Source organism: Neovison vison, chromosome 2 (assembly GCF_020171115.1).
Source record: "Neovison vison isolate M4711 chromosome 2, ASM_NN_V1, whole genome shotgun sequence".
Lineage (NCBI taxonomy): Eukaryota > Metazoa > Chordata > Mammalia > Carnivora > Mustelidae > Neogale > Neogale vison.
Genome location: NC_058092.1, coordinates 78,239,307 through 78,265,378, shown reverse-complemented (window position 1 = coordinate 78,265,378; position 26,072 = coordinate 78,239,307). Strand labels below are relative to the sequence as shown.

The 26,072-nt window shown below is 41.1% G+C and overlaps 1 protein-coding gene across 2 annotated transcripts in view; it reads left to right on the top strand.

The window, feature by feature from the left end:
* Positions 1-26,072, top strand: part of TGFBR3 (transforming growth factor beta receptor 3) — a 200,053-nt gene that overhangs the window by 106,874 nt on the left and 67,107 nt on the right. For both annotated transcript variants that reach the window (XM_044238675.1, XM_044238674.1), the window contains exon 4: positions 18,560-18,697. In XM_044238675.1, coding sequence (XP_044094610.1) covers positions 18,560-18,697 — 138 coding nt within the window. The remainder of the gene's footprint in view (positions 1-18,559; positions 18,698-26,072) is intronic.

Here is a 26,072-nt window from a genome sequence, read left to right as displayed (position 1 = left end):
CCTTACTTTGTGAGATATTCCTTGGGAATTCAGTAGCAATACCATATATATAAAAGTTGGAATGCGATCCAAAAATGGTATTTTGTATTAAGCTCTATTATGATATATATTCTTTTGGGAAAATAAGTGAGGTAATTGGAGTGGATTTAATAAATCAATGCATTAATGTGATTTAACTGATACTTGATATGCCAGAAATTGATGTACCTGTTATTTATCAGGAGACAAGCCATGGTCACATCTCTGTGACATGTATTACATGCTGTTCTTTCAGTTGCCACTGATTGGTTAAGCTTGGCTTTCATGGCCCGTTGAGATCTGGCCCCAGTCTACCTTTCTAATTTTATTTCTCTGTATTCTTTTATACATTTCCTCAGCTCCATCTGAATTAAATGTTCCCCACACCTCTCCATATTCCCTCCCCTGCTTTGAGATTTCTCTTAGGGCTCTCCCTGCCCTTGTCACCTTAGTTCTGCCTCTTCCACCTGTTTACCCTTGGGACCCAGCCAGAAGTGCTCCCCTGCTCCTCCCATAGACATTTACATCTGTCTTTTACCTTTGTGCACCTGTTAAACTGTGAAGTTCTTGAGGACAAATTCTGTATCTAGTTTGCATTTGAAGTCTTTTCATTACCTAGTGGCAGTTCCTGAGTAAATATTTATGTGTTCTGTTTTCACAGTTCTTGCAGTGTTGATACACTATCTGGATTACTGTTTAATTATTTTTCTTTAAATCTAAACAACAACAACAACAACAAAACCTGCTTCACCCTAACATCTTCAACGTGAAATTATGTTTTTAATACCCATGAAAATGAGCATGTAAGCTATAGGTAAAAATTTTCTCATTTCTTAACGTTTCTTAGGTATTCCCATACTTTGGGAAAGATGGATCTACCCAAGTACCATACACATACTGGCCACTTAGTATCTGCCAAGTGAATCAACGACTGCACAAAACAGGAAATAAGGACATTTTCTCCCTGTTAGCCTAGTAGCTTCATAGCTATTAATCTGGAGATAAAACAAGGAGAAGCTAGAAAAGACTGAACAAGCCTTTAACTGGAGTTGTTTATTCCTGCCTGTGAAGCAATTAGTATTAGATAATACTAATTACTTCCTTATGTATTGCAAACTGCTGGGCCAGTGGGCCCTGTGGAACAATCTGTTCTGTGGGTAGCTGACTCCCTACTGACTGAGCATCATGCTGAAGCCCCAGAAATGGTACAAGTGGGCCCTCTCCACAGTAGGTTTGGGAAGTAGCACCACGTATTGGGTTCATCTAGAGAAGAGGAATGTGGGAAGTGTGTGTGACACATCATATTGTTCTAATCAGATTCTAAATGTTCTGTTCGGGGTAATTTGAGTTAGAGTTCTTGCTACCATTTTTAAATTTTTAATGCATTGTGTACTCTCAATACAATTGAGGTTCTGAGGATTTTTTCTATAAGCTCTGTGCATGGGAATTGTATATTTTTCTTATCTTTTGAGGATGGTGTAAGGCTACTCACATGTACCACTTAGAGCTCTTTTAAGTAAAATAAAAATGTTCCATGTATTCAAGTTATAATGAAACTAGTTAATAATTAACTGTCATTTTGTTACTAAAACTTAAAGGTTTTTACAGATCCGTGAAGAAATTTGTTTCTAGATTGTTGTACTTTATAGTTGGTGCTTCTATATAGTATAGAAATAATATATTATAATTCCTTATTTTCTATTTAAACTATGGCATAGAGAGAGACCCTAGAACAGGTTGTTTTGTCATTTAGTGTTAAATGAGGCTTAGAATACTTTTTTCTTAAATTTATCAGAATTAGTCCGTGTAAGGTCAGTATGTCATAAAGTCTATTGAAGGTTTTTATCAGAAAAATCATCTCTCTCCCTCTCTTGTTAAATCCAGGGTTGGGATCCACAGCTGTTCGAGCATGGACAGGGTAACTTGATATAAGGGTACACATTTTTACCCTGGTCTGCTCTTAGAGCACATTTGAGATGGTTGTTTTGGAAAATGGGCTATGAATTTTATCTCTAGACCTTCGCACCAGAGCAAATCCAGCCCAGCAAATCCCTGGCCCTCAGTGTGCATCCTTCGTAACAGAACTTTGATGCTGTGTCTTGATGCCTTGAAATCAGCACAACAAAATGGTGCTCGAGGAGCAGTGTTTACTTTGATCATTTTTCAACTTCTGTGCCCCAGCCTTTTCACGGAGTACAAATTGCTTTACCAGAGTTACGGGGCTGAAGCCCATGGACTGTTTTTGTAGTCTGGTTGCTGTGGTGATTCTTAGCCTTCCATGAAACTCCACCTCCAGGGAAACAGAAACCTTTGCAGCTGTTTCAACCTTTTCGGTATCGTTATGTGGTAGAGGTCTTCACCGAGCGGGTGGCAAGCCGGAGAGTGGGTGATAAACAGATACGTGGAAACAGGGCGTCTCACTCAGGACGTGTTGTATTATTTCCAAACAAACATCTCCCTTATCCTTCTCACAAATCATAGGGGACTTTGAAGTACCTCCAAGTCTGGCCGAAGCCAGAGTTTAGTGAGCCACGGAGATGTGTTGGTCATGATAATGATATGAGTAAGAACTTGGGGATAATGGCTGGTGACATTTATAGGGTTGCCAGGTGGGGAAGAAAAGAATGGTGGAGAAGGGGAAGCTTGATGGGACTTGTGTGTGCCCAGAAGGGAGAGATTGGGTTAGGAAGAGGGTTCGGGCTCAGTCCAGGGCTGCCAGCAGTTCGCTGTTTGTGGGACTGTGAGGAAGGCTATTTTGATCTTAAGTCTCCGTGGAGGACAGTATAGACAAGACCTTCCTTCCATAGGAACCAAGGGAATGGAAAAAATAGCCATGGTTTTAGAGGGTAGAAGTAATAATAGCTAATATTTATTTATTTATATAAGATTGTATTTATTCATTTGAGAGAGAGAGACAGAGCACTGGCAGGGGGAGAAGCAGAGGGAGAGGGAGAAGCAGACAGCCTGCTAAGCTGGGAGCCCGACATGGGGCTCGATCCCAGGACTCTGAGATCATGACCTAAGCCAAAGGCAGAGGCTCTACCATCTGAGCCACCCAGGAGCCCCAATAGCTAACATTTAAAAGAGCTCTTGCTGTGTGCCAGTTACTGTTTGAAGTGCTTTCCACATGACATGTTTAATCCTTTGACATCTGATGGATAGGCATAAGTATTATCCCCATGTTATAGTTAACGAAACTGATGCCCAGGGAGTCTTAACATGTTCAAGGCCCCAAGGCTGGTAAGTGGAGAACGGAGATTCTAAATGACTTTGAGTCATTGCTATTAACCACTAGGTCAAACTGCCTGTAATTTAGGAAGGAAAGCAGAGTGACCCAAAGGATTGGGTTTCAGGGGACGCTGGCCAATTTGGAAGAAAATGTAGATCTTGGAAGAGATTAATATATGCTTTAAAATGTGTTTATTGATTTGTTCACTCATTCATTCGTTTATTCATTCATTTATCATTAAATACCTAGGTAGGACCTACTAAGAGCCATTTATTAGCCTAGACTCTGAGGTAATGAAAAGACAAGTCCCAACCCCTCCTCTTAGATCGTTTTTATGTACAAGCTTGATTTAGTACAAGGCAGCAGGTGCTAGGTACTATAAGAGAAAGGTCAATTGGACATGGGTCAGAAGCATTCACTGGGAAGAGCTTCCTTCTTCATTCTGGGGACACTGATGACAAGAGACTTCTTAAAGGACATTATAGTTTTTTCTGTGAGGTGGACGAAATTCATCCTGTGTGAAAATACAAAACTGTAGTTAAATTCCATATGTTACTACATACCTCAGCCTCTTTCTAAACAGAACGGAGAGGTCTTATTTGCTGAGTTTGCCTGTATCTTATCCTTGAGAATTTCCAGACCACAGTCCAGTAGTATGCCCACTTTATAAACAGCTCTGGTGGGAGAAGGTTGCAGAGTAGCAAATGGAGAGCACTTCACAAGAAGGAAAAGGGTTTGAGAAAACTGAGGGAATCCATCTTTATAGGAGAAGCTTCCCGTGATGCCTCAGGTGATGACTGCACATTCAGTTCCTGAAGTCTGTTGAAGGCCTTTGTATAGCTAATACCTAAATTTTTAATATGGACGGGCATATTAGGAATGCTTTATATGTTTTAACTTCTTTCTTTCTCATAATAGTTCTAAAAGGTAGGTACTATGATTCTGGTTTTTAGATAAACCAAGTCACACAGGTAAGGAATGGAGCTGGGATTCAACACAGGCAGTTAGCTGCAAGTGTCCATGCTCTCAGTTATGATGCTATGCTGATTAGTCATAGTTCATTTTATAGGTCCCCTTTTTTTTAAAAAAAAGATTTTATTTATTTATTTGACAGAGAGAGATCACAAGTAGGCAGAGAGGCAGGCAGAGAGAGAGAGGAGGAAGCAGGCTCCCTGCTGAGCAGAGAGCCCGATGTGGGACTTGATCCCAGGACCCTGAGATCATGACCTGAGCCGAAGGCAGCGGCTTAACCCACTGAGCCACTCAGGCGCCCTATGGGTCCCATTTTAAGCCATAAAATAATTAATCAAGAGGCAGTCTCTTAGATCTTGTGACAACTCTTAGGTAGCTTGAGGCTGATAGATTGCCCCCTCTCTGTGAACTATCTGGTCATGCAGTGTCCTGAAGGGACAATATCTATTTTACACATCATCCATATTTTATTTCTCAGTGATGGCCGGGAGCCTTCCATGGTGAGTGGAAAATTAATAGAAGAAATGCATATTATATAGTTTTTCTACTTGTTAACCCTGGTTAAAAGTTTGCTTAAGGGTATGGTGTCTATTGATGACTTTATCGGGTTTCTCTATTCTAAAAACAAGGATATTTTAGAATATTGTCTCTGTGGAGTGGTCTGAAAAATTTGAGTTTTCATCATCTTTCTTTGAGAGAACAATAGAACTTACTTCACATTCAGAGTTAACGATTAATTATATTTATAATAAATACAAATTACCTAACTTCAGCAATTCTTTGTGATTGCTCTGATTTCTTTGAACGTTAAGGGAGATTTAATTAATTAATTTATTTTTTAAAGAATAATGGCTTTTTCAAAGCTAGGTCTAATTGTAGAGTCTGGACTCATAAGCAAGAGACAGCAGGCTGCCACAGACTCACATAGACCAAGACACAGACAGATGTGACCCGATCCTACCCGCAGCAGTATTCTAAACTCTATGAGATACTGAAGAACTGTCCTCACTTTTCTGACAGATTTGCTCTATCCTGCCTGTCATTTTCTTTTGAAATAATTACTGTTGAGAAACACTCTCGAGGACTTGACTTTATTGTTTATTAAATAAAAGGATTTTTTAAAAACAAATTTAGCAAACTTATTTAGGGAAGCGGTGAAATAGGATGTGGATAAAGTGATTCCAAAAGTCTTAGGGAAAGTATTCACTAATGAAATCACAGAATCCCTAGATCCTTGGGTCAGAAGGGGTCTTAGTGCTTATCCAGTCCAGCTTACACTTGGTTTGTGGATTCTGTTTCTAAAATATCTCTGACAGGGGGTCATGCAGCCAGTCCAAGTAGTTCAGAAAATTGGAAAGGAGTGGGAGAAACCAGAAAATTTATCATGTTGACAAGTTTTGCCTGTTTCTTACACAGAGGATTGGGTTCAATTTGTCCTGCCTGCTTGTTGCGTCTCCTGACCCTTGACATCGTTTTCTCTCCCCACACGGCCTGGACATATCTCAGTGTTAGTGTTCTGTACTACAATCATTTCTTCATGTGTCTGTCTTTCCCCTGGACTGGGAGCAAATTAGTGAAAGACAGGTTTTGTCTTCTTCATCTTTCTTTTCTCAGTATTAATGAAAATAACTGTCATGGTGCATGACACATCATGAGTACCTAGCTAATGCTGTTTGACTAAATGAAAAAAATGTATAGAAGTCACATTACTGTCTGAAGCTAACTAATTGTGTGGCTCGGCTTTGACCCTCCTCGATGAATAAAGTCCTAAGGATCTATGGGACCTTTTAGCCCTTCTAAGATAAATTGACTTTCTAGTATTTTCTGTCACATGAAGGTCTTTGCAGGTGGGATTTGAAACTCAAGAGTTGGTTTGGTCCAACCCACGTGGGAGTTCAAATCACATTTTTTTGGGTGTGTGGTCAAAAACATAAAAAAATTACCATTTTGGCCATTTTAAAGTGTACAGTTCAGTAGCATTCGCACATTCACAGTGTACTACAAGCATCACCAGTATTTCACTCCAGAACATTTTCTTCACCCACAAAACAAATGCCCTATCAGTTAGCAGTCACTTTTATCCACCTCTACCTCTAGGTCATGGCGATGACTAATCTGCTTTCTGTCTCTGGATTTGCCTGCTCCGGGTCTCATATAGAAATGTAATCATACAACATGTGCTCTTTTGTGTCTGGCTTTTTTACTTGACGTTATACTTTCAGGGTTCACCCATGTTATAGCATGTATCAGTATTTTTTTATTATTATTATTTTTATTTTTATTATTTTAGATTTCTTTATTTATTCTTGGGGAGAATTGGGGAAGGTGGAGAGCACAAGCAGGGTGAAAGGCAGAGGGAGAAGCCCACTCTCCGCTGAGCAGGGCTCAATCCTGGGACTCTGGGGCCATGACCTGAGCAGAAGACAGATGCTTAGCTGACTGAGCCAAGCAGGTGCCCCAGTACTTTATTCTTTTTATGCTACATAATATTTCATTGTATGGCTCTGTCACATTTGCTTATTTCAAATCACATTTTTGTGGCTATGTAATAGTCCATTGTGTGTGTCCATGTGTCTGTGTGATGTGTGTGTCTGTGTGTGTGTATCACATCTTCTTTAACCATAAAAGAGGATGAGTTATTGTCATTTCAACAACATGGAGGGATCTAGAGGGTATTATGCTAAGTGAAATAAGTAGCACAGGATTTCCACTTGTGTATGGCACCTAAAAGCAAAACAAATGAATAAACAAACGAAAAGCAGAATCAGCCCTATACATACAGAGAATAAACTGGTGGTTGCCGTGAGGTGGGGTGTGGGAGGATAGGCAGAATAGGTGAGGGGGAGTGGGAGATACAGGTTTTCATTTATGGGATAAATAAATCGTGGAGATAAAAGGTACAGTACAGGGAATATGGTCAGTGGTATTATAATAGCACTGTCTGATGACAGATGGAACTATACTTGTAGTGAGCATAGCATAATTATAGCGTTGTTAAACCACTGTGTTGTACACTTGAACCTAATGTATAATAAAAAAAAAGTCAGGTATAATAAAAAAATTTTAATCACATTTTTATAGAGCTATTTGTCATTATCATGACTCATATTTTTCTCATTTCTACCCGAAAATCATGAATGGCAAAGAATCTTAATTATTTCCACAAGATTTCTCGTAATTTGGAGTATTTAAATTTTTAATCCAATCCTGAATATTTTGTCATGCACCCCACATACACACACACTTCTACTTTTCCCGTTTTGGCTCTTCTTACTGTTTATTAGAGGATGAGTCAGAGACCGAATGGTAGACTGATGGTTTTGCTGAAAATGAGAAGTAGAACTTAAGCTGTTGACTTAAGAGGCGTTTGGGACTCGACTGAATTATGAAACAGAGCTTAAGCTGTTTGATCTTGGTATCTATTAGGATCTTCTAGACTTTGGTCAGATTGGAAAATTTCTTTAGAGATGTATTATGAAGAGTAGCTTGTACCTTCTCCATTTACATGAGAAACTAAGCCATTGTAATACTTTTCAGACTCTCTTTAATTACAGGTGCTCTAGCTCTGCCTTACATGTTTAGTACCCTGAGTAAAGTTCAGAGAGTAGAACCTTTTTTCCCTGTATTTTAAGCAGAAGAAATGAGATTATAAAAAAAAAAAAAAAAAGTTAAGACTCCATTAGTGTCACCAAATGTTAAGGCAGAACCTTGTATTTGCCAGTGTCAAACAGAGGAAAAAATTTCAATTATTCACTTGGAAATGAATTGATGTTATCCCTTTTTCTCTCTTCTTCTATATAGTCACTAATTCCCAGTAATACAAATTGATTTATCGGGGCTTAAATTTGCTGACTCCACATATGGTTTTGACAGCATTACAGTATCTTCATTATTGGGAGGTGAATGACTGGATAGTATTAACTATATAACTTGAAAACCAAATGGTTTGTGTTAGAATTTGCTTGTTTCATTCTAAGATAAAATCTTTCCTAGTTTCTGCTGTGACACTCAGTGTTGATTTACCTGTAAGTTAATGTCAGCAAGACCAAACAAGGAATGTTGTTCAGACTTCTGTATCTTTGCTCCTTCCCTCTTTTAGTTTTTATTTTCCTTTTTCTTTTAGGTTGTTAATAAGTACTTAAAGCACTTTTAAAGATATAGAGTAACTTTAATAAATTTGTTACCAGGTATCCTGCTCTTTATTTTATGTTAGTCCCTTTCTAGTTGGAACAAATATCCTGACTACTTTTTAATGCTATCTCAAGAAAATAGGAAATTTAAACCTTTCAGTAGCGGCTTTAGGAAGATATTCCATCTTAGACACTTAAAAAGTACAAGTGCCAAATTCTGTGTGCATATTTTGGCAATTTCCTGTTTACTTTCTGTGATCACTGGTCTTATCCTGAAAACTTACTGCAAGGCTCAAGGCAAATTGATTCTGTGGAGGAAAATAGGCAAAAATACTAGACTGTTATGTAAATATTGCAAACTGCATTTGCTCTATTGTCAGTTAGGCTGTTCCGACACAGTTCATTGCCTGAATTAAAAGCATTTAAAATTCCATGCCTCCGAAAGATAGTGGAACATTCCATCAAAGAAAATAATGTTTTTTCAGGAAAAATACTCCAAAAACACAGAATGATAACATGTTCTCCTGCTTTGGCTTCTGGGCTATTTCTCCCTTTCTCAAGATAAGCCATGTACATTGAAACTAAAGTTCCTTTAAAAACATTTCCACTTAAAATCATAACCTGGCTGGATGAGACCAGAATACCCTTAGGGGGCCAGTACTGTGAACTTCAGGAGTTGTTTTTGTTAGAGCTTTCAAAGGAAACCAGACTTCACAGAATTCCCAAGGTGGTTCTATCCGAACCAGAATTTAGTTTCCTTCGAGAGTCATTTGGTCTAGTCCACATACCAGCTGGAGTTCAAGGGATGATTGAGTTGCACCTTTGCTAATTCAGCGACTTGTAGAAATACAGAGGGTATATTTTTGCAGATTGCCAAAGCTGTAAAGTTCTCAGGCCCTCTCCACTTCCCGGTTTTGTAATTCTACATGTGCTGTGTTTGAGATACAGCTGATCCACTTAGACATGAAATGCAACCATCGCCATTTTGAGTTCTGCAGTACATTTGTTCACGAGAACAGTGAGCCTTACTAAAGCTTTTATAGAGGAGATAGAGAATTTACATCAAAGCAACTCAAACAACTATAGCTGGCAATGGCGACATCACAGTTCATAAAAATGCTTGTGGTCCCATCCCTGTGGAGTTTTCCCTACCTCCCAGCTTGTGGAGCCTCCCATCATCTTGCTTACAGCTCAGTCCCCTGCCTTTCTTTCTTATCTTTTCTTTTCCAGAAGCAAAATAGTTCCTGCCTCTTACTCCTGTAGAGTAGGTCACTGTCCTCTTCTTTGACTCAAGGCCAACACCTAAGGTTAAGGTAGAGTGGGAAGGCAGGGCGGTGGGGGCTGGGGGACAATGGGAGACATTGATTCTACTCCCAACATTTTTACTCTCTGGCCATTTGATTTGGAAAAATTATTTACTTCTAAGCATCAATTTCTTCATCTTTAAAATGGGAATAGTTAGATAACAAAGCAGAGCAACTCCTGATGAGAGCAGCAAATCTTAACCCAATGGAAGGATGCATGGACCTGTCTGTTATCTTCCCCTGAAATACAGTGATGATGGCTGTCATTCCTATTCCCACTACTATTCCTGTTAACAACAGAAACACAAATGGGGTGTTTGTGAAGCCCGTGCCTTGCTTGTTGCTCCTCCTCCGATTTCTCTTTTCTTGCTAGACAGGTAACACTGTAGGCCCAGTCACAATGCCTCCCCAGCTTCAGCTTAATATCCTGGGCCAGGGGAATCTAGGTGCCATCCTTTTGTAAAGCTTTTTTTTTTTTTTTTTTTTTAAGATTTTATTTATTTATTTGAGAGAGAGAGACAGTGAGAGAGAGCACGAGCGAGGAGAAGGTCAGAGAGCGAAGCAGACTCCCCATGGAGCTGGGAGCCCGATGCGGGACTCGATCCCGGGACTCCAGGATCACACCCTGAGCCGAAGGCAGTCGTCCAACCAACTGAGCCACCCAGGCGTCCCTCCTTTTGTAAAGCTTAAAGCATCTTAAATCACTACCTGAATACCAGTGCACTTTGTTTTTTTGCTATTACGAATTTGCTAGCTTTAAGATGGTGCATAAGCAGCAATCTTTTTTGAGATCTGTGACTACAGTTGACTGGTAGGAATGATTCATTCAGTTTCCAGGGCTTGTGAGAATTGTTTTCTTGCTGTGCCTGTTTTTAACATCGGCTCCCGTCGGTCACCTCAATGATCCTCTTTATCATGCCGTTCTGTTCACCCCAGTGTCAACAGCCCAGCTATTTCTGACATCCTAGTATTAGAGACCTATATTCCAAAATACAGGTTTATTAAACCGGTAGGTAGCAAAACCAGTTTGAAGTCCATCATAAAAGTAGAAGTTGAAATAAATTTACACAGTCCACACCTGGGTGGTTCAGTCCATTAAGTGTCTGACTCTTGATTTCTGCTCGGGTCATGGTCACAGGGTGGAGATGGAGCCCCGAGTCAGGCTCCGTGCTGGGTGTGGAGCCTGCTGAAGATTCTCTCTCTCCCTCTGTCTCCACCCACGTGCTCACGTGCACCGTCTCTCAAAAAATATGTATAAGTAAAATCCCCTGTCTCCAGTTAAAAAAAACCTTTTTACATAGTCCTTAGTTATATGGTACTTCGATTATATAGTAGTGTTAAAAACAATAATTAAGCATTTGGAGTGAGTCTGTTTATTAAGTATAACAGGGAATATAAAAAAATAAAAGCAAACTTTTCACATTAATGATTGTGCGAATATTGAATTCCTTCTGTTTGTCTAGGATTTTAATTTCTAACTGTTCTAGCACACTTTGTTACCTAAATGAGAAGTATTAATTTTTAAAATTTATTTTATTTTATTTTTCTTTAAATTTTATTTGTTTATTTGACAGAGAGAGAGACACAGTGAGAGAGGGAACACAAGCGGGGGTGGGGGTGAAAGAGGGAGAAGCAGGCTTCCCGCTAAACAGGGAGCCCAGTGTGGGGCTCAATTTCAGGACTCTGGGATCATGACTTGAGCTGAAGGCAGACGCTTAATGACTGAGCCACCCAGGTGCCCCTACTTTTTTTTCTATTTAAGAATGTTTATTCATGTGAGAGAGAGAGAGAGAGAGACGGAGAGAGCAGAAGCAGGGTTAAGGGCAGAGGAAGAGGGAGAAGCAGACTCCCCTGCTGAGCTGGGAGTCCGACATGGGTCTTGAACCTAGTACCTGGAGATCATGACCTGAGCCAAAGGCAGACTCTTAACCATATGGGCCACCCAGGCACCCCATTGAGAAGTATTTAAAATTCTGTGCTCTAAGATACAATAGGATGTTTGGTCAAAATTTTTTATCTTTGTTATTTTTCCCTGAGAAGGAAAACCTGCTCCAAAGGCTTTTTCACATTTCATCTATTTGTATATTCATAACTGTTAAAAATAATGAAACAATTTTTTTTAAAAAGAATTTATTTATTTGACAGACAGTGAGAGAAGGAGAGAGAGCACAAGTTGGGGGAGCAGCAGAGGGAGAGGGGGAAGCAGGCTTCCTGCTCAGCAGGGAGCCCAATGTGGGACTCGATCCCAAGACCTGAGATCATGACCTGAACCGAAGGCAGAAGCTCAACCCACTGAGCCAGCGAGGTGCCCCAATAAACAATTTCTGTGTGTTTGTGTTTGTGTGTGTGTATTTGCTTGCTATAGTCCCTAAACACACACGTGATAATTAGGCCCCAAAGCCTGGGTTTGGCATCGGAGTCCTCTCCCACGTACATTGCCAGTCATTTTGGTAGCATGAGTTGGAATTAGCTTTTCTTAACTTTTTAAAAGTTCAAGTGAAACTTCATAGTGAAAGTTAATGTTCTCTTATCTAAATGCAGCGCTACCCTTTTTGGCTAGAAAAACATGACAGTACGACTCTACCCATTTTTTGAATCATTTCATGAATAACTTTTATTGATTCTTCCTTTCATGTATTCTTTCAGAAAAGTTATTGACTGCTTGCTAATTGTTCCGCTCTGCACTAAGCTCAAAGATGCTGAAATGACTGCGACTCAGTTTCTGCCCTTGAAGAATGCCTTGAGAATTTCACAGTAGAAGGGATGGTGTGTGTGTCTGTGTGTGTGTGTGTGTAAATGACAAATATCTAAACAGAGTATTGTAGTGCGGTGCAGAGGTGGAAACATGAGCATGGTCTGTGGGAGTGCTGTTGAGTTCCAGCCCCACCTGCAGATAGGGAAAGATTTCACTGATTTTGAGCTGGACATACATGTCTGTCTAGGGGCTGGCAGGAGGGTGCTGCAGGCCAGAATCCGGAAAGGCCCTGGTGTGTTGGCGACCACCAGTACTTTATTCAGATGGTAGATACTTAATACTAATGATTGATGGAACTGTGGCTCTCAGTGTTAGACTTGCCATCACCGGTGGCCTGCTGAGGGCTCCCCCAGTGCATCTACCCCACAGCATGCCCAGGGTCTTCCCTTTCCCTGTCTCTCTTCCCAGTAGAGACTGAGCTGTGGGCTCCTCTGGGAAGGAATGGCCAGGGTCTCTGGAATCCCCTTGCAACTCTCCCAGGACCCTTTTAGAGGGCCATGACCTGAAGTTTCAGAAATATTCTTCTGTTTATATGAGCTCCTGCCCCTCAACCCCCAACCCAAATTTAGTTCCGAGTATTTTTCCAGGGCATTCAAAATAGAGAGCAGAGAGGGCAGGCTTACTTCTGCATCAAATTTTAGACTTTCATTTTAGGTCCCCCACCACCACCTCCCGCTCCCCGTTTTGTGGTCATAATAGATTATTTTCAGAAGCTCCCAGGGAATCCTGAATCCTGTCGTTTGGGGGAGGAGGAATGGTGGCTGTATCCCGCTCATCATGTTAAGTGGTTTCAAGACAAAACCACTGGGGAGAAGAGCTCGATATCACTTGGTGAAGTAGAGTGTGAAATCTCTGACCCCAGTGCTGTTGAGACCAGGGAGGATGGTGCGTTGACTCCCTGGGTGAGGGCGCAGTCACTTCGGGGGTGGAGATTCCTTGAGTTCAGTACCACCTGACTGATGTTTTTCTAGAACTTCAGAGAAATATAAAAATAATGTAATAAGGAAAATTTTTGAAAGCTCCAAATCCACTCCCCTAAGAATATTTTAAGGGAGTCTTTTTATACCAATTCCCAAATGGCAAAAGACAAGTGATGGCAAATAAAATGTCAGCTGGAGAGGCTCCTTAGACTGGATCATCCTTTCAAACGCCGTGGCAGCAACTAACTACTGGTTCCCGTTCACAGCAATTGGTTGCACATTTCAGATGCATCTGAGTTCAAGTCATATTGCCCAATGAGAGGTGAAATTTGAGTTCAGCTGGGGTCCCCCAGTATCCTGAAATAGATGTATGTCTCATTGTCTGTCTGTGTGAATTATGGTGTTATGAGACCCAGATTCAGGATGTTTTCAGTTACTACCAACCCTGTTGCTAAGTGGACATCCCCTTACCTCTGAATTGGGGATAGATGATGGCTATCTGTAGACCGGGGTGTGCTTTTATGGGTCCTAGTAATAGACACACTGCTAGAGTTATTTTCTTATCTATTTTCTTATAAACTGATTATTGGATCATCCATTTTAGAGCATTTGGTCTGCATTCAGAGAACAGGAGTCTCTCTGGTAGTGTTTTGGATGATTTCATTGTTTCATGGGTCCCTAGGGACTGTTGTGAGAGTCAGAAATGTTGAAATGGAACCTCACTGACACGTTAGCAAAGTCAGACAGCTGTTCAACTCTTATATCAGTTGTTTTGCTCGCTTTGCTTATGTTTGTTTTAACAAACCCCGGGAGTAGGGGGGTCTAAGAGGAAATTTTTGAAATCACTCTGGTAGAAATATCTTGCATCACTACTATGAACCCTTAGAAATTCCAAACAATTTTCAAATGGCATCTTTCCATTTTTTTTCTTTCTTTCTTGTAAGTACATAATTCATTTTCATAAAGTGATTTACAGAGTTTGAGACAATATGTAGTTTTTGCTTATCAAAGATAATTTTTGGAAAATAGAGAGGTCTTCACCTTAACAGGGTCCAGAGAAAATTGTCCTTGTTGTTTTCTGCTGATAACACGGGCAAGGACATGCTTCCTAAATGGGAGATAGGAAGTATGTCTTGCCACTCTGAGGCTGTATGCTCCTTGGAGTTGGCCTTGACTTTGGATTTACTTTGAATTTCTTTATAAAATAGAAGAAATACATTAATTATATCTGGTAGTTTGTTGAAGTACACAGATAATCTCAGAAGATTTAGTATAAATAGATGTCATAGAACAGATGAGCTTTCCATTAGCTCAGAATCTAAATGAGGAAAAGCTCATTTTTCCTCATTTAGGGGAGAGATCAGCAGTATATGAGGGACAGTGTCTACATAGGGGATGTGACAGATTAGATATACTTGCATTTTCTCACACCAGTAGGAAGACTGAAGGGTGGCACTGTTTGAGACAAAAAAGGTTAGAGCAGAACTCTTGGACTGGGCTTTATGGACCAGTTTGTAGTTGAAGTATGGTTTTAAGAGGTCACTGAAACCTCAGAAACTATATGGACAAGTGTTTTATTTCTGAGTTGCCATCTAATAAGTTCTTTCCTCTGAGAGGGTGACCTGTTAAAATCAGAGATACGATCTCTAGTTTAATTACGCAGAATCATTTTGTTTCTGCCATTAGAATGTTCTTGTTCTTCCACAGTGGACTCCTCAACCTGGATTAATGGGTACTTAACCTAGAATTCATGGGTCCTGCAGTGAATGTATTTTTTTCTGACATTGCCTGCAAAATGTAGTGTGCATATGGGTTTTTGTGTGTGTGTGGTGAGAAGGTTCATCTGTTCTATTATGTTCTCAAATGCTTTTTACTGCCAAAAATGAACTCTACTAATTTAGAGAGTAGTCATTGTTTCCTCATTTGGGTGCATTCCCTTTAGTTTCATCAGGCTTCCCAGGCGCATGGTCCCTCGTTTAGTTTGTTATTGCTTATGAACTAGTTAGAGACTCTTAACTTCTATGTAAATTTAGTATAGGCTTGAGCTGTCTGGATTGCCAAACTGGAAGTCATCGGATACCACGTATATCATTTCCCCATGGACTGTTTCTTTTCTGCAGCCGGCCCCAGCTCTGGTTTTCAGACCATGATCGTGGGGTCATAATCTACCGGTGAAAACCTTCAGCAGTATGTTCTTATCTTTGTAACTAAAGTCTGTCCTGACTATGGTCTGACTAGAGTCTTTCTTCTCCTCTCCTCTCCTCTCCTCTCCTTTCCTTTCAACCTGGCAGAAACTAGGCACCTTAGCCAGGAATTCTTGCAAAGATATTCCAGGTATGTTCTCCCCACCATTGGGGAAGATTTTATACCTTCATTCTTTGTTCATTGTTTTTGATTCTCCTCTGTCTTCCCTTCAGCAAGTTTCCCTTCCAGTGGAGGAAGGTTGCTGAAGGGATTGAGTGAGTGGATGTTTGGGGGGACTCTCTGTTCCTGCCAAATGATCTTTTAAAAGAAGTATTGAGTATTTTTCTTTTAATTTCCCAATCATACTGTGAATTCTTCTTTGCCAGATGGTTTTTGGGGCTTTGCCTGGGCCCTCTGTGTGCCAGAGTCGGGGATTCATCTTGGCCAGACGCTGCCACATATTGAAGAGAGAACCGTTTCCAGGAAAGCTCAGAGCTGTGGCTCCTAGAAATCTTTCCTTGATTTGTGTGATCCAGGCCTCGACACTTTTGACCATCTGGAAAATTTTGGACCCCAGCACTGATATCTGTCTCATACACATTTTTCTTTTCATTTCCTAAGTTTTTTTTTTTTAAATTCTTGTTCATTTTAGATATATATTTATTGCTATTTTATCTACACACTTCGAAAGTGGTATGCCTCAGGGCTGCAAAGAAAATCATCGGAAAAAGAGTTGACGTACCATTGGGGGATACGCATGGCTATTCTCTGTGCCATGATGGCACTCGATAAACAGTTTCGGAATGAATAACTCTGGAAACTTTTTAGTGACACATGCTGTTCATGACAGAGTGTTAGCAATTTTCAGGTACTCTTGAATAAGTAATTACTTAATCTCTCTTTTCTTTGCCCTGTGTGTGTCTCTCCGTAGTGCCGCATTCACTTTGACTCTGGTTCTGCAGCCTCTTCTGTTTACAGTGGCCATCAGCCTGTTTATTTCTAGATGCAGACAGCTGTGCAGAGTGCTGCGAGGTAGTGTACGACCAAGAAATAATGTTACTATGCTGTAGCTGTACTTGACATCACCGTTCACTAGTACCGTACTTTTAGTGCTTTGCATATGCCAGAGGGTAAAAATGATCCTCGCTGTGTTGGAGATAGAGCCCGGGGTAGTATTGCTCGTGTTTTTAAAATTTTTCTGTGAATTAACTAAGTCCCTTTGAACCCATTAATATATTCAGCCTTTTTAGCCTTTTAGATAACAGAAAGTTATGAATCTGCTGTGATAAATCAGTCCTTGAAACAACTGTCTACTACCCTGTTTGAGCACAGTATTAAAGTAAGACGTATCTTTCCCTGCTGAGTGTTTGCGATCTGTTTCGGAGATTAAGAAATGCACACTCAGGCGCCTGGGTGGCTCAGTGGGTTAAGCCGCTGCCTTCGGCTCAGGTCATGATCTCAGGGTCCTGGGATCGAGGCCCGCATCGGGCTCTCTGCTCAGCAGGGAGCCTGCTTCCTCCTCTCTCTTTGCCTGCCTCTCTGCCTGCTTGTGATCTCGCTCTGTCAAATAAATAAATAAAATCTTTAAAAAAAAAAAATGCACACTCGACAGTTAATGGTTCGTCTTGGTATTACATAGCATACTGCAGATTATTAGTAGAATAAAGTACTTCGGTGGCATTGGAAATTAGAAAATTAAGTATCTCATTAGCACTCGCTGAGTGCCTGCCATGTGCTGAGGCACGGGTATTGAAAGTAAAGTATGTTGCCTTATTATCAGTGACCTGAGGGCTACTATGATGGGTGACATCAGTGTCCTAGGCAGTCTCTACAATAAAAGGCAAAGATACATTGAGATCAAGATTAAAGTGGGCCTGCAGCCAGTGGAAGATGCTAAAATGGTCCAGCCTTGAGCCCTCTATCCTGATGGCTGTATATACTCAGGTCATAGATCTAGGCCATTTAATCCTCATAAGGATTAAGCCTGCGATGTTCAGCTATTCCCAGTATATTCCTCGGGCTCTGTCTTGCCAGCTAAAGTCATTTTTTATGCTTTCCCTCTCATCACTTTCTGGTGCTCTTGGAGTTCAACATTTTAAAATATGTGCTTCTTGGGTCTTCCCTCACCCCTCTGTCCAGAAAGCCAGTATGAGACATGCTTCTATGAAGGCATCTATTCCGTATTTCTTTATGCACCCTTTTGCTTTTCTGTTTTCACGTTGACCTACCTTGGCTGGTGTGCTCCAGGAAGATGTTGTTGGACCCACTGTTTGCAGCTGTCCTCATAGGTGCTTTCTGATGATGTTAATGATGACAATGGTAACCTACAATAGTCCTTGATCTGCTATCAAAACTGGTCACAGTTTTCTTATCCAGGCTCGTGGTTTTCTTCCCGGGTTTTTTTTTTTTTTTCCCCCTGGACCAGGTTTATATACAGTCAGTTTTTATTCTGTGTGTTCTCTCTGCTTCATTTTTTGGAAAACCCCTTCAAGCTAATAGCTGGGATGTTGAAAGCACTGGCAGCTCCCCTTGGCAACCCCTCTACCTTAGCTTTTGGCACTTTTCTTTGGCAGAAGTCCCTTAAATTTTTAGAGGTTCAGGCTCACCTGAAAGAGAAGAAAGTCCTTTCTCTGGCTTTCCAGAGGGATGACCCGCCCCTGGGGATTCTGTACTCTTACTTTTCAGCTTTATCATTTGCCTTGAAGGAGAAGACAGTTCTGAGGGAAGGTCACTTTTGTTCTGCCTTTGCTAAGTTTGGGGGCGGCAGAGAGGTGTTCTGTTTGTTTGTGTTCTGCTATTATTGGGAGCTGAATCATGTTTTGGTTGAGAGTCGTATGGGTTGAATTACATGAGGTAGCCATTTTTATAGTTAAAAAAAAAAAAAAAAGCTAGATATTGGCAGTATCATCGAGTTCAACCTATCCATAGACTCTGAACTAACTTATAGCTTCTCTTAACAGTGATCTGTGAAAAGGGATTCCACATGCCACCCCAAGTGATTTTAATGGAAAGCCAATGTTAAGATTCGTCTTTCTGTTGCTTCTTAGGTCACTCTGCACCTAAATCCCATCTCCTCAGTCCACATTCACCACAAGCCTGTCGTGTTCCTGCTCAACTCCCCACAGCCCCTGGTCTGGCATCTGAAGACAGAGAGGCTTGCAGTTGGGGTCTCCAGACTTTTCTTGGTAAGTGTTCGAAGCCCTCCCAAAGTGTCCTTAGCACAAGGATATAACGACCCTAAAACATGGCAGGTCTTTTTAAAATTAAGGCTTATTTCATTGAAATAACACCCAAGTCCACAGTGTGTTAAATCTGAAGGGTGCTCCTAGCAGGGTTTGGATGGTGGAGAGAAGCAGCCACAGCGACAAACACTGCACATGTGTGTCCGACTGGGGACGGAAAGTCAAGTCCAGTCTGCACGTTAGAGCAGGACCTGCAGTTGTACTCTGTGTGGCCTGGGCTTTGGTCTCAGCTCTGAGACTCCTCTGGTGGCATCAAGAGCAATGTAAACATTGTAAATAGCCACTAGGTGTGTGGTCTCTGACCACGAAATAAATACACACAGGCCCATTCTATTTGTATATAACACAGGCCCACTTTCTGATACGAGGATCTGTTTGTTGAGAAAGTGACACAGCGAGTTCCAAGATGAAAACATTTGTATTTTATAAAAAAGTTGGAACCCAGCTCTTGTGGAAAGATCCAAATATTACCTACTATTTGTAAATCATGTCCTTTTGAGTTTGCCAAAACATTCAAGTTTGCTAGTTGTGGAGAAATTGATGGGTTGTTTGGATGGAATTGTTGGGGTATGATATCATGTCTGATGATGAGCAACACTGCCCTTCGCAGTGATAACTCATGTTGTCTGTTGCTGGAGCTCCGTGCTCATGTCCTTAACTGCAGAGCCTTGGGCTTTTAAACTTACTCTTTGCCCCAAAGCATCCAGAACAACAAGAGGCCTCGGTTAATAGTCTTTCTCTTGCCGTGTGAGCTGACTTGGCCCAATGAATGGCTCTTAATCCAGATCTGTATTTTCTTGTCACTTGTATTTGAAGAATACTTTTTAAAAACTCAAAGGTACTTATTGAATAAAGTAGGAGTCTGTAATCAATACAGCTAAGAAGTAGATAAATTAGGGATAAGGGACAGCTCTTCTTCACAGTCATGTGCCAATCAATAATACAGAAGGAATGGTGGAGTTAGAAATTTCTGATTTTGCGATCATTATAGTAAAAGTTTATTGGGCAAGAATCATCAGGAGAAGTTAGATGTAAGGATGCCTGGCTGGCTCGGTTGGTTAAGCAGCTCTTGATTTCAGCTCGGGTCATGATCTCAGGTCATGAGATCAAGGCCCACATCAGGCTCTGTGCTCAGCAGGGAATCTGCTTGGGATTCACTCTTCTCCCTCCCCATGCTGGTGTGCTCTCTTTCTCTCTCTCTAAAATAGATAAGTAAATCTTTTAGGGGGGTAAAAAAAGAAGCTAAATATAGCAAAGGTGGAGGGAGTTTGAGGAATAGTATATTTACGTAGTCTCAAATTACTTATTAATAACAAAAGAAAAATAAGTGACTATATACCCAACAATACCTTGACCAAGTGATCCAAGTCAACATCACCAGTATGGTGCAGGTGGACACTGTGTACCTTTAAATATGGCCCTCTGAGAAAGGACACAGCATCATTTATGTTGTATTCTAGCCAAACATGCACATAACCTGAATCTAGTCATGAGGCTTTGGACAAAACCAAATGAAGTGACGTACTTTCAAACCCAGACAGGACTTAGTCTGTAAGCTCTTACCCCAGCCTGCCTCTTGCATACCCATAGTTATTGTCTTCCGTAATTAAAGGTATTTGTGATAGTGAGTATAATGGCTCTGATGATGAAGTTTTATATACATTTAGCCCTTAGAGTGCTGAGCTGTATTGTCCAATACCATAGGCACTAGCTATGGGTGGCTCTTTAAATTGAAATTAACTAAAATTACAAATATATTGGGGCCTCTGGCTGGCTCAGTCAGTTAAGCATCCGACTCTTAGTTTCGGCTCAGGTCATGATCTGAGGGTCCTGCATCAGGTTCTGCACTCAGCATGGGGTCTGCTTAAGATTCTTTTCTCTCTCTCTCTGCCTCTCTTCCCCCCATGCTTGCGCTCACTCTCTCTTTCTCTCAAATAAATAAATATTTTTAAAAAATTAAATTAAATTAAAATATAGTTCTTCAGGCATACCAGCCCCACTGCAGGTACTCAGCAGCTCTATGAGGCTACCACACTGGGCAGTTTATGGGAGAGGTTATGGGCAAAGGCTTTGCCCACCCTCCTCTTAAGGCAAATAATAACTCAAGGCAAATTATTTTTTTATGTGAGCCTGATTTTCCTCACTTGTGATATGGGAAAATTAACAGTCCCTGCATCACGGTGTTGTTTTGATTAGGTGAGATTACATGTAACATGTACAGTGCCTGACCCCATTACCTGCTGTTGTTGTAACTGTTTATTATTATTAATCGTAGTAAGGAACACTTGGGAAGGATGTTGAATGTATATTTCTAATTATAAATAATCTTGCTTGGCTTGTCCAAGATTGAAAGGAGTTCCTATCTCTCTGGGCTGCAGGTCCAGACGTAAAGTGGGGTCCAGATATATCATAGTTGTTCTGGTCTGTTTTAGGATTCTTCATGAACCTATCACTCCTTGGGTTTTAATGGAAAGTATCTCAGTCCTTGTTATTATTTATTTGCTTTAGTTTTGTTTAAGATCTGTAAGAACTGTTTCTGGGCCATCAGTTTAAAATGCACTAACAATGAAAACAGGAGATGGCTTTAATTAACAATGGAACATTAGCCCTACTTGGAGTTAATCCCGTGGAAGGAGATTGCACATCAAGTGATGTGCCTAAAATTACCAGCATTGGGAGAAGGCAAGGATTTAAATTCGGGGACACTTGAGCTCTGCTTTGTTGTCTAGCAGGCTTTCTTTAGGGAGAATGGTTTTCTCCCATCTGTACATTCCTTCAGGATAGAACATCTTTTGTTCCTTTGGGTTCTCAGGTCAGTGGATGAGTGATGCAAGCTCTCTAACAAGCTGGGTAGCTGTCCCTAAGAGAGAGTATGTGACGTGAAGAAGGGAAGGCAAGCTCTTCCCTTGATCTGTGTAGCTGGAAGGGAATTTCAGGGTCTGTTCCTCGGCTGGACAGCTGTTGTAGCAGACAGCTCTGCTGCTGGACAGAAAACCAGTGGTGAATTCTGTTTATCCACTTACAGTAGTTAAAAGTTAAAGTTTGGAGATAAGATAATCACATTATTTTACAAACACTTTAGAAGGCCCATGGAATTTTCAGAAACTGGGGCTAAGCCATTTCCATCATTGTCTTCTCCCAGGTTACCCAGTGAGCTCAGAGTTGCAGAGGAAAGAGGCAGTCTTTTTAGAGGATGGGGTTGGGGGGTGCAGAGGAAGAGGGGGAGAGAGAGAGAATCTCCAGCAGACCTCCCACTGAGCCCAGAGCCCAAGGCAGGGCTCAATCTCACAACCTTGAGATCATGACCTGACCTGAAGAGTTGGCTGCCGAGCCACCCAGGGGTCCTAAGAGGCAGTCAGTCCCTTGATTCTAGGTCTGATGTGTATGTCTGCATTACTGTCTTAAAGCTATCTTTACTTTACAGGTAGAGTTACAATACTAAACAGTTTTGGGTTTTTTTTTTCTCTTAAGTAAGGTGGTGAGAAAAGTTGAAGCAGTGGTATCTACTCCTCTGTTCAGGATGATCGTTTTTTGTTTTTTGTTTTTGTTTTTTTTTTAAGATTTTATTTATTTATTTGACAGACAGAGATCACAAGTAGGCAGAGAGGCAGGTGGGGAGGGAGGGAGTGGGGAACTCCCTGCTGAGCAGAGAGCCCAAAAAGGGCTCAATTCCAGGACCCTGAGATCCTGACCTGAGCTGAAGGCAGAGGCTTTAACCCACTGAGCCACCCTGGTGCCCCTCGGATGACTTTTAAATTGAACTTGACATGTCTGCATGACAGTTGCCCCGACTTCGAAGGGGGACCTTTCATAGTTCGTTAGCAGGGGCTTGTGTTGTTCTCATGTCTCAGCCACCCATGAGAGTGACTAAAAACATTATACTTGAGGGGCGCCTGGGTGGCTCAGTGGGTTAAGCCTCTGCCTTTGGCTCAGGTCAGGATCTCAGGGTCCTGGGATTAAGTCCCATATTGGGCTCTCTGCTCAGCGGGGAGCCTACTTCCCCCACTCTCTCTGCCTGCCTCTCTGCCTCCTTGTGATCTCTCTCTCTCTCTGTCAAATAAATAAATAAAATATTTTTTAAAAATAAGATAAAAACATTATACTTTAATAGTGTCTAATAAATATCTCTGGCTTTTTCTGTCAGATCGTTCTAGGCCTTCTTACGATTTCACAGTGCGGGCAAGAAGGAGCATGTCAGGGTGGGAGATAGTGGGATTGAATTTCCTCTGAGAGTGCAGTTCCTTTATCTGGTTGTTCTGGTTCCATGGGAAACAGGAGTGGGATAAAGAGTGATTGTTTCATTGTCAAGTAGTGAGTCTGTAAGTGTGAGTTTCTCTCTGACACATGCATGTGCACACACATATGTGCATGTGCACGTGTGTGATGCAGCTGTCAGAGCTGTGTAGGTTTTCTTCTGTAGGGTGTTTGGATGGCCCAGAGAGTATTGCATAGGTTCAGGTTGTCCCTCCATGCAATTAGAAATAAGAATAGTCCTACTCTCTCAGTCTGCAAAAACTTCATTTATGCAATTATTTCCACACTGAAGAAAAAGCATAGTGCAACTGGGCAATAAAAGTCTGAGCTGTCAACCTGAGTTTGTTTAAAAAAAAAAAAGAAGATCGGGACAATACTAGATTGTCTTTAAAAATATGCTACCATGTGAATAGACATTCACCAAAGAAAAAACACAAACGGCCAATAAGCGCATGAAAAGATACTCAGTATCATCAGTCATTAGGAAAATGCAGACTTAAACCACGACAAGATGCCACTTCACAGGGGCGCCTGGCTGGCTTAGTGGGTTAAAGCCTCTGCCTTTCGCTCAGGTATGCATCAATACCTCATTCCTTTTAATGGCCAAATAATATTTCATTGCATGGATATACATCTTTTTTAACCCACCCATCAGTTGATGGGTATTTGGGATGTTTCCACTTTTGGGTTGTTAAGAATAATGTTGCTATGAACATTAGTGGGCAAGTTTTTCTGTAGACATATGGTTTGCCCAACTGCCTTCTAAGGCCAGCCATTTATGAGGGCTCCAATTTCCCTACATCCTCAACGACACTTGTTATTATCTGTTTTTTTTTTTTTTTTTATTAGAGCCATCCTGGTGAGTGTGAAGTGGCGTCTTTTTTTTTTTTTTTAAACATTTTATTTATTTATTTGACAGACAGAGATCACAGGTAGGCAGACTGGGATCAAGCCCCGCATGAGGATCTCTGCTCAGGAGGGAGCCTGCTTCCCTTCCTCTCTCTCTGACTGCCTCTCTGCCTACCTGTGATCTCTGTCTGTCAAATAAATAAATAAAATGTTTTAAAAAAAAAAAAAAGACGCCACTTCACACTCACCAGGATGGATCTAATAAAAAAAAAAAAAAAAACAGATAATAACAAGTGTCGTTGAGGATGTAGGGAAATTGGAGCCCTCATAAATGGCTGGCCTTAGAAGGCAGTTGGGCAAACCATATGTCTACAGAAAAACTTGCCCACTAATGTTCATAGCAACATTATTCTTAACAACCCAAAAGTGGAAACATCCCAAATACCCATCAACTGATGGGTGGGTTAAAAAAGATGTATATCCATGCAATGAAATATTATTTGGCCATTAAAAGGAATGAGGTATTGATGCATACCAAAATGTGAATGAATCTTTGAAAACATAAGGGAAAGAAGCCAGATATAAAAGGCTGCATGTTGTGTGATTCCATTTGTTTCCAGAATGGGTAAATCCATAGAGATGGAAAATACATCAGTGATTACCAGGCCTGGTGGGACAGGAGAATGAGGAATGACTACTAATGATACGGAGTTTCTTTGGGGAATGATAAAAATGTTCTGGAATTAGATAGTGATGATTAGAGTACAACTGTGAATGTACTAAAAACAGTGAATTGTAGGGACACTTGGGTGGCTCAGTGGGTTAAGCTGCTGCTTTTGGCTCAGGTCATGATCCCAGGGTCCTGGGATCAGGTCCTGGGATCAAGTCCCGCATCGGGCTCCTGGCTCAGCGGGGAGCCTGCTTCTCTCTCCACTTCTGCCTGCCTCTCTGCCTGCTTGTGTGCTTTCTCTCTCTCTTTCTGACAAAAAAACACACAAAAAACAAAAAACAGTGAATTATAGAGATTAAAAGGATGGATATTTTAATACGTGAATTATATCTCAAGTATGTTGTTAGGAAAAAAAAGTCTCTCCAGCAGTCTTTAAAAATTAAGGTGTAAGGGCACTTGGGTGGCTCAGTCATTAAGCCTCAGCTCAGGTCATGATCCCAGAGTCCTGGGATCAAGCCTGGTGTCAGGCTTCCCGCTCCACAGGGAGCCTGCTTCTCCCTCTCCTGCTCTCCCCCCGCTTGTGCTCTCTCTCTCTCTCTGTCTAATAATTAAAGAAAATCTTTTTTTTTAATGACTTTTTAAAAAAAATTTAATAAACATATAATGCATTTTTAGCCCCAGGGGTACAGGTCTGTGAATCACCAGGTTTACATACTTTACAGCACTCACCACAGCATACACCAACCCCCCATGTCCATAACCCCACAACCCTCTCCCTCCCTCCCTTCCTCCCCCCTCCCCCTAGCAACCCTCAGTTTGTTCTGCAAGATTAAGAGTCTCTTATGGTTTGAATAAAGAAAATCTTTAAAAAAAAACAAAAACAAAAACAAGGTGTAAAACCAATGAACTGGATTTAAAAATGTATCTTTTTACTTTATTCCTTGTACCTGATTTTTGTTTTGTATTGTTTTAATTTTGTTTTATTGTATTCCAAACCTGAGTGCGCCCTCCTGGTCCACAGACTCAGAGCCCTGAGACAAGCAGAAATGCTCAAGACAAGACCTAAAGTGTCTAATTGTCTAATCGAGAGGCCTCAGCCAGCCTTTCAATGTCAGGCTTAGCTGTTTTACATGCTTCTAAGGAGGAAAGGCATCTAAGAGGAGGAAAGCCAAAAAATAAGCAGCAACTTCTTCCAGTCTCACTAGTCCTTCAGGTTACTGTGCTGCAACTTCTATTTTGCAGCCATTTACATTAAAAATAAGAAATGGGGGCGCCTGGGTGGCTCGGTCGTTAAGCGTCTGCCTTGGGCTCAGGTCATGATCCCAGGGTCCTGGGATGGAGCCCTACACCCCATTAAATTCGAAATTCAGTTAACGACAATTATTTCTTTTTCATTTGTCCATACGATATGTGGGACATACTTATACTCAAAAATTATTCACTATTTATCTGAAACTCAAATTTAACTAGCTGTTCTGTATTTTATCAGGCAACTCTACTCAGAGGTAACTCAGATTTTTGTTTCTGCTGAACACTCTGGCCTGG